The 8994-nt window shown below is 34.5% G+C and overlaps 1 protein-coding gene across 1 annotated transcript; it reads right to left on the bottom strand.

Annotated features, from left to right (window-relative positions):
* Positions 1 to 6365: 6365 nt before the first annotated feature.
* On the bottom strand, positions 6366 to 7865 carry LOC106765045 (U-box domain-containing protein 28-like). The gene has a single exon (XM_014649535.2). The coding sequence runs from the start codon at positions 7765 to 7767 to the stop codon at positions 6544 to 6546; it is 1224 nt and encodes a 407-aa protein (XP_014505021.1). The 5' UTR covers positions 7768 to 7865; the 3' UTR covers positions 6366 to 6543.
* Positions 7866 to 8994: the final 1129 nt, after the last annotated feature.

The following is an 8994-nucleotide window of genomic DNA, read 5'->3' as shown; positions in this document are numbered from 1 at the left end:
TATCCCCCATTTCTACAAAGGACTTTCAATGCATTCAATTTTGAAAAAATAGATATTATAATTAGTTACAATGAATAACATTAATGGATTGATAATCGATTAAAACAACACACAATTTTAAAAAAAAAAATTAATTCATTCATAATCAATTAAAGCAAAAAGGATGACAAATAATTGTTGTTCCGGATGATGTTCTCTGTCTCCTGCTCGCCTCTTAGACTATCGGGTGTCCCGAACCCGTGTCCTCCAACTCTCTCCTTGACTTCGCATGCTTCTGTTCAGACCGGTCGGGTACCTGCTAAAGGCACTCCGACGCCCAAGTTAGTGATAAAAAAAGGGATGGGAATAGGAAAGGAATTTGACTAAGCAGGAATAAATGAGCATTCAATGTAACCAACTACCTTTCACCTTTGACTTGTATTTATAGTGTTCATTATGGGCCCTTAATTACCTACTCCTTAATCACGGCCCAATCTATGGCCCAATCATTCTAATTGTGTTTTGTCATACTCTAATCACCTTTTCCTAACACCCATCACGGATTCACCGGGTGGCCGAAATTCGTTATCTCTTACCCAACATCTTAGTTTGCGACGTCGCAGTGGCTTCAACAGTCATGCAGACACGACCGGTCGCTGTTAATAACCGTCCGATGCCGTGACTCGTGGGACGCTGCTCTGGACTGTCATGCCTTATCGTGACCGTTCGTCCACCGTTGCTGCTGTGGAGGTGGCAACCCTCTGTGAGCCCTAGCTCCTAGCTTCCGGTCATGTGATGTTGGTTGACTGGTCTTTAGGTTGCCACGACCGTCCGTCCACCACTGCTGCTGTGGGGGTGGCAACCCTCTATGAGTCCTAGCTCCTAGCTTCCGGTCACGTGACATCGGTTGACTAGTCTTTGACCGGTCCCGTGGCGTTATCCGGTCCCTACTGTACAATTGTTTTACTTAATAATCGGTTATACTACACCAAAACAAACAAAATTGTTTTCTACAATGAAGATATTTGTAGAAAAATATTAAATTTGTATTGGAATCAATTATACATTTTTTAATATCCAATAGAACATACATTTAATGTAATCAACCATTAAAGTATTCAAAGAATCAAAACATTTAATTAGGAACAATATCATCATGATCTATGTGGGAGCTTCTTATTAGTGGGTTCTCTCATGTAAATGGCTACCTTATTCCTTTTGGAATCCATGGTATTTGCCTTTGAGCACTTCACCTTTTCTAAAAGAACACTTATTCACATAATAACCCTTTTTTATACAATAGAAACACGTTAGAGATGTATATGAACACTTTTTGTAAATTCTGTAATTTCTTTTTCTTTCTTGTGTGAGTTGTTGATTAAAGAAGAATATGGATATTTTATTTTTAATCTTATAGAAAGTAATTTTTGTGATGATGATAATAAATGAAGAAAAATTGAAAACTTAACGATGATAATGATTTATGAAGAACTGTTGAACTAATGTTTCAGTTCAAAAGGTATGTTAAAGACTTATAAATTTGCTTGTTGAAGCCATGTAATATATGTATCTTAATTAAGATAGTAAAAATAGAAGGTCATAGGTCAAAATGTAGAATTCAAGCAATAAAACACTTAGAAACTTTTGAGAGAGTTTTACTTTTGCAATAAACATTAGACTAAGTAAAGTTTTGATCATGATGATAATAAATGAAGTAAAGTTGAAGACTTGGTAATGATGATTTATGGAGAATTGTTAAAAAGTTAAAGAGATTTATGGAAAGTTTTTAAAGTGTTAAAGAATGCTTGGATTCCATAGTTACACTAAAGACTTATAAATTTAGTTATTAAAGCCATGTAATTTGTGTATCTTAATTAAGATAATAAAAACAAAAGGTCATGATGAACGTTTGGCAAGTGTACTAATCGTTATTATAGTAACAAAATATCATCCTCTAGGATTGAATGAGTTGAGTACTAGATTATTAATTCATGTAATTTTGAGCAACAAAAAAATCAAGTGAAATGATGAACATAAACAAGTGATGAGAATTCAAATAATATAAATAATGTTAAAGAATTAATTTCATACGTTTTCATATAAATTCCTCCCATTTCCAACTGATGTGTGAATTATAATTATCCACATGAGTTTATTAAGAACTTGTTTATCCCTGACTCCTTAGACAAGCAAACTTAACCATTGAGTTCTAGTTTCACTTTATAAAGGATTTTTTATTAGGTTCCTAGCTTAGAAGACACTTACCTGCCAACTAAGCATATAGTTTCAAAGGGGTGTCAATTTACACTCAAATTTTATTTTATATATATATATATATATATATATATATATATATATATTAATCTTTTTAACAAACAATTCTCTAGTAACCAAGTGTAATGAGTGTCACCATAGAAACCTAACAAAAAATATTTTTTATCTTATTTATGTACATCTCAAAAATTATCTTCCTTAAGTGTCATAGTGTCAAATCTCATTGTATATTGTGTGAAGTTTCCCAACAAGTAATCACAAATAGATATTCACAGTATGCTTAGAAAATGTCATTGAATAAACATAGAAATTAGAGTTAAGATGATACTTGAAATAAGAGAATCAATCATTTCATCCTTGAAACAATCTTCTTTGTCTAAATTATGCTTCACTACTTCATTTATAGAGAATGTGACCTTTTCATCTGCTACTCTGAACATCAGTTCATCTTGTTCTGCATCTATCAATGCTCTTCCTATAACTAAAAATGGTCTTCCTAATATAATTGGGACTTTAGCATCTTCCTCCATGTCAAGAACGACAAAATTAGTTGGAAAGATAAATTTATCCACCTTCACTAAGACATCTTCCACAATTCCATAAGGATAAGTCATTGAACGGTCGGCCAATTGTAGAGTTATCATAGTAGGCTTTACTTCTCCAATACCCAACCTTTCAAAAAAGGATAAGGGCATCAAATTGATGCTTGCTCCATGGTTACATAATGCCTTACCCACCATTATATTTCCAATCTCACATGGAATGACAAACCTTCCTAGATCTTTAAACTTGGGAGGTAATTTTTGTTGAATTATTGCATTACACTCCTCTATGAGCATTATTGTTTCATCTTCTTGAAGCTTCCTTTTCTTAGACAACAAGTCTTTCATGAATTAGCATAACTTTGGCATTTGCTCCAATGCTTCAACAAATGGGATATTAATGTGGAGCTTCTTAAAGACATCAATAAATCTTGCAAATTGTTTAGCTTGTTCTTGCTTCTTTAACCTTTGGGGGAATGAAATTGTAGGGACATATTCACGCATTTTACTCCCACTCTTTTGATTTTTTTTCTCCCTCATTCTTCTCCTCACATTTTCTCTCAGCTTCATTTTCTTCATTCTCTTCTACTGTTTCATCAACTTTTTTCTTTTTCTCTCTCTCTATCTCATTCTTTTTTTTCTTTCTCTAACACTCTTCCACTCCTCAATTGAATTGCCTTTCATTGTTCCCTTGGGTTTGGTATGGTGTCACTAGGAAATGTTCCAGAAGATATCTTTGAGACTTGTCTTGAAAGTTGACCAATTTTGTTCTCCAATTTTCTGATTGAAGCTTATTGGTTCTTGAAGTTAGTCCTTGTCTCATTCATGAAATTAGAAGTCTGCTTAGTTAGCTTTTCTAAGGCATTTTCTAATGTGGACATCTTGTTTCCTTGATTGTTAGGTTGTTCTTGATATTGATATGAAGGCCTTAGTTGATTAAATTGGATTGGATTGTTTCAAGGTCTAATTGTTGGTGCCTCCAATTTGCATTAAGGTTGGTAGAAAACTGATTTTGTTGTTGTCCCATTACATTCACTTGTACCTCTTGTTGAGTTGCCTAACATGCACCATTTTGATGCATTCCTCCACAAAAATCACACACTTGAAATGTTGTATTAACATTGTTTGCTTGCATATTTCCTAACTTCTAAGACAAATAAGTGATCTGTTGTGTTAAGAACTTGTTTTGGACTGGGATAACATCCAAAGTATTAACTTCCAAAATCCCAGCTTTTCTATTTTGGCGATCAAAATGCATCCAAAGTATTTTGTAGCCATATTCTCCCATGTAGAAATACTTCCTTGAGGTTGTGACTGAAGCCAACTTTTAACTTTATCTCATAGTGAAAAAGGAAAAAGTCTCAAGCAAATTGCATCACTTGATGAACGTTTGGCAAGTGTACCAACCGTTATTGTAGTAACAAAATATCTTCCTTTGGGATTGAATGAGTTGAGTAATAGATTACTAATTCACGTAATTTTGAGCAATAAAAAATATCAAGTGATTCAAGAGAGGTGTGGTAATCCTTTGTGTAGTTCAAAGGAGGTGTTCATTCATTGTAGTTTCAAGAAAGGAGTTTCTTAATTTCTTGTGTGACTCAAGAAATGTGTGTTCATCCTTTGTGTGATTCAAATAAGGTGTTCATTCCTTATGACTTCAAAAAAAGTGTTTCTTCATCTCTTGGGGTCATTCAAGATATGTGTTTTTTCCATATTCTAAATTGTTTAATGCAATAGTGATTGTAATTTCCAATTTTGGTAGTGTTTGATTAATCGCTATAGTTGAGTTGATTAACAACGGAATGTGTGATTATATATTTATTTATTTATTTGAATCAATATAAAATAAGTATGAAATCTTCTTTTATCTCTACACTCTTTATTTTACTATTGGGATTGCTAGGTTAAAATAAAGTAAAAAATTTTAAAATCTTTTATTTTTAAGAGAAAAAGATTAAAGTTTTAATTTTTAGTATCAAACCAATTCAACCACCTCCACCCCCCCTTTCTTGGTTTTTGTCCAATAACAGATATTCCTAATTATGACTCTGACATGAGTAAAACCATGACCAGATTGATCATTTACGTTTCTTTAAGAATCTATAATGGTATTGAGGTTATATTTTCCAACTGTCAACCTTGCAATTTCTTCTTCAAGATATTAATTTCCCCTTTCATATTTTTACAAGATTCACATTCAAAAAATTTTCCTTTCAATTGAGTTCCATAACCATGAGATAACTTTTAAATCATATACGAACCTTCTAAAACAATTTAGAGGTTTGTATTATTCTCTTCTATTCATTTAACTCTATTTTCTAGCCATTTATTTTCTCCTTTAGTCATATTGATTTCAAAAAATAGCCTTTTGGATTTTTCACGCATTTCATTGAAAGCATAAAAAATTTATCCTTTATCAACAAACTCATATTGGAAAGAATTACTTAGCCTTTCAGTTTCTGATGTTTGATTAACAAGCAAGCAAAGTTTTTCTTTTTCTCCACTTGTGCTTGATTTTATAGTTTCTGATGTTTGATTAGCAAGAAAGCAAACGTTTTCTTCTTCTCCACTTGTGCTTGATTCATTGGTTTCTCATGCAATATATGTTTAAGTCACAAGATCCTCTTCTTCCTCAAGTTTCAGAACAAAAAATGGATTTTAGAATGTAAGAAAGGATCGTATTCATGATTGAGTGAAGGAAGGAGAAGTGTTATGGTGATGGAAAGAGGTCCAACGACTAACAATTGGAAAGGGGAAGAAGCCTGAGTGATTTAGGAGAAATGAGCCTTACATGATTGGGAAACAAACAAAAACGTGGTGATGCTTCTAATGGTGGTGTTTTTGGGTACAAGTCGTGATGCATTAGATGTAGAGAAAGACAACAATGACTAGGTGGAGAAAGGAGAAGTTTCGATAGGAAGAAAAAAGATGACGAGAGAATATAGGAGTTATTTAAGAATGGATGAAAAAGGAAAGCATTACAAGAATTTTCCTAATTACTAACGATTTTTATTGATTAAAACAAATTTGTTACTAAACACAAATTCATCGAGAATTTAGTGACAAATTTTAAAATTTAAAATACCTATAACCAATATATCTGATAATCAATTTCATCTTTAAATTTTATCGACAATTTATAACTCCTATTACTTGTAAATTTTTATGTCAGTAAATTCATCAGTAAAATAAACGACAAACTTTTAAACATTTGATTTTTTTTTCTCTTTCATTTTATTACTTATAAGAATAATGATAGGATAACAGACATTTATATTCATTTAATATATTATAAAATAAAATAATTGTAAAAGAAATTACACTTTAAAAAAAATAAAAAAAATAATATAAAATAAATATAAAAGTTTATATGTGAAAATATCATTTCCCATTGATAAAAACGTTAGAACCATATTTATAGTATAACCTATTTCTAGTAGAGCGAATGTATAAATTTTTGTCTCCAAAAGTTTAAAACATTGTTTAGGTCATAAAAACTTATCTTTTTAATCTATGTAAGTTATTGATTAGCTAGAACTTCCTTAACCTATCCAAACTTCAAACCCAAAATTTCAAATCTATGTAATTCTCGAATATTATTATGCTCTACCAATATACATTTTGGTTCTTTCCAATAAAACAAAAGAGTGAAACGAACATGAAACATTCTTTTGTTAGCATGCTAAAAAGAAGATTCAACTATTTACCAAAAAAGGAAAGTTGGTTCAACTTCATCAACGTTACAAAATTAACAAGGTTTGATATGAGTGGTTTTGGTGTCATAGGTTCCCAGTTCCAACCCCAACCCATTGTTCTTGGACGCACCCTTCAAAACCTTAATCAAATCCACACACATGCTCCTCACGTGCTCCTCCCACCCTCTCTGCATAACCAATAAAATCACTGCCACGCCGTTTCGCTTTGCCACGTCATCCCTCACCTTCACATTACCGCTCAAACAGCACAAGCTCCACAGCACCACCACTGCGTCCTCCGCCGCCACCTTCACCGCCTTCGTCACTCTCTCCACCACCGCCGCTGCACACGAAGGCTCCGCTGCCATCGCCTCCCTCCCCTCCGCGCACGTCGCCACCACCGCCAGCACCCTCAGACACCTCTCCGCCGTCTTCGCCGACGAACAATCTCGTAACAATTTCGAAACCAATTCGACAACACCGCAATTAACTAGTTCCACCTTCGCGGAGCGAGTCACCAAAACGACGCCTAGAAACAACAAAACGGCCTCGCGTAACTCCTCTCCACCGTCCTTCAAAAAACCCGCTACCAAAGACAACAGTCCTTGCGTTTCGGCGATCGATTTTGAGGACTGAAAATCGCACGCAAGAAACTCCAAAAACCTAACCGTTTCAATCTTCGATTTCGAAGATCCGTTTTGTAAAATGAAAATCATCGAATCAAAGCATTGTTGGCGAGCGTCGAAAATTAGCCTTCGGATCTTCTCCGGATTTCCGTTTTCTCGGAGGACCGAGTCGAGAAGGTAAATCACGTTTTCAGACGCGTCTATCCGCGAACTGCACCTGGCCAGCGCGCGTACGATAGCGGCGTCGAAGCCGGGGAAGTAGGCAAGTTTCCGACGATTTTCGCCGGAGGTTGTGGCGAATTCGGCGATTTTGGAGAGGGTTCCGGCGAGGTCATCGTCAGCGGTTTGGATTTGGCGGAGGAGGGAGTGCAGGCTGTCGGCAGAGGAATCCGGCGAGGGAGGTTCGGCGGAGAGGAGCCACAGGCGGATGAGGCGGTGAAGCGTGAGATTGGGGATGAAGTCTTTGGAGGGAAGAACCTGCATGGTGGCGGGACACGTGTCGTGTCCTAAGTCTAGCCAGCGCTGAATGCTGGCGCGATCGTATGTGACGCCGGTGCAGAGGCTTACAGGGGACTGCATGACGTCCATTGAAATTGGGCACCGAAAGAGACTCGGAACGCTGACGTATAACTTCTCCCTTATCTTAGCCATTCTTTTCCTTTAATTGTAATGCTTTTGTTTTCTCTCTGTGATGCTTCTTTCTCTTTGTTTCTGTTTGGGTTCTCATACACAGCACAACACAACACAGGGTAAGAAGATAGAGGAGATATTATTATACACACTTGACACAGAGTGTGTGTGGTCCATTTAAACGGGTGTTTAGTCTTTGGTCAAACTTTTGTTTCTATAATAACAGTGGGACTCTAACTGGAAAAATATGACAGAGGGAGAAGGGTGGTATTCAAGAGGATAACGACATATTTCATTGTTTGACCAATCCCGCAAATATTTTGAAAATTTTGAGGTGCAGTTTTGTACATATGTTTCATCTTAACTTAAACGGTCCTCCATTTTCTTTTCTTCTATTTTCTTGCATAATTTTCATTCTTTATTAAACCAAGAAACCATGGTTGAACCATGGTCACACTTCATAAATAGCTTTGAATTGAGAACTGAGAATATTAAGAGTGTTTAGAATATGACATCCAAATTTGATGTGTTCATTAACTATTTTTAAGGTGGGGTAGAATATATTTGAAAATGGTATTGATTAGCTTAGAAGGCAGCTCTCCTGAAAATGATGTAAAGAATGGAAGATAATATTGCTAGCATCTAAATTATCAAGTTACATATATGTTACGTATAAGAGAGGAATATATGAAAACTAAGCAAAAGGGGAACGTAATAGTTATCAAAGTCTCACGGAGTGTTTTCTTAGAGTTTCTAATATATAGTACCAACTTGCATATTTGAATAATATTACCCACTTGAGAATAAGTATCTTTAATAAGTATGAATATTACAACAACTTTTTCAATTTTCTGCAATAATGCTTTTCTTTCAGCTAATTACTTCCGTGTTTTGATGAGCTAAAAATACTTCATTTTTCCTTTGGCACTGTAAAGAGAGAAAGTAGAATTAGATGTACAAAATATAATTGTGTTTGCTTTTCCCATTTTGTTATTGCATTCATATAAGGGGAAATGAGCTAACACCATAAGTTAGAAGTAATTAAGAGATTATGAGTAATTATGATCTTTCAATATAAATATTTATATTTATATTTTTCAACAAAAGGATGTAACTGGTCCTTTAAGATGTTTCTATTTTCAAAGAATGATTAATTATAGTTACAGGAGTTAAACCAAGTCATTAAAAGGTTGAAAAGTGATTTTTTTTTTTAAATAGAAAATTATGATAACATGATAAAAAGAATGA

The sequence above is a fragment of the Vigna radiata genome, chromosome 1, assembly GCF_000741045.1.
Source record: "Vigna radiata var. radiata cultivar VC1973A chromosome 1, Vradiata_ver6, whole genome shotgun sequence".
Lineage (NCBI taxonomy): Eukaryota > Viridiplantae > Streptophyta > Magnoliopsida > Fabales > Fabaceae > Vigna > Vigna radiata.
Note: the sequence above shows the minus strand (reverse complement) of the source record. Positions and strands in the feature narration are given on the sequence as shown.

Excerpts from the sequence above, each read along its gene's own strand:
- LOC106765045 (XM_014649535.2), bottom strand. The coding sequence starts at position 7,767 with ATGGCTAAGATAAGGGAGAAGTTATACGTCAGCGTTCCGAGTCTCTTT.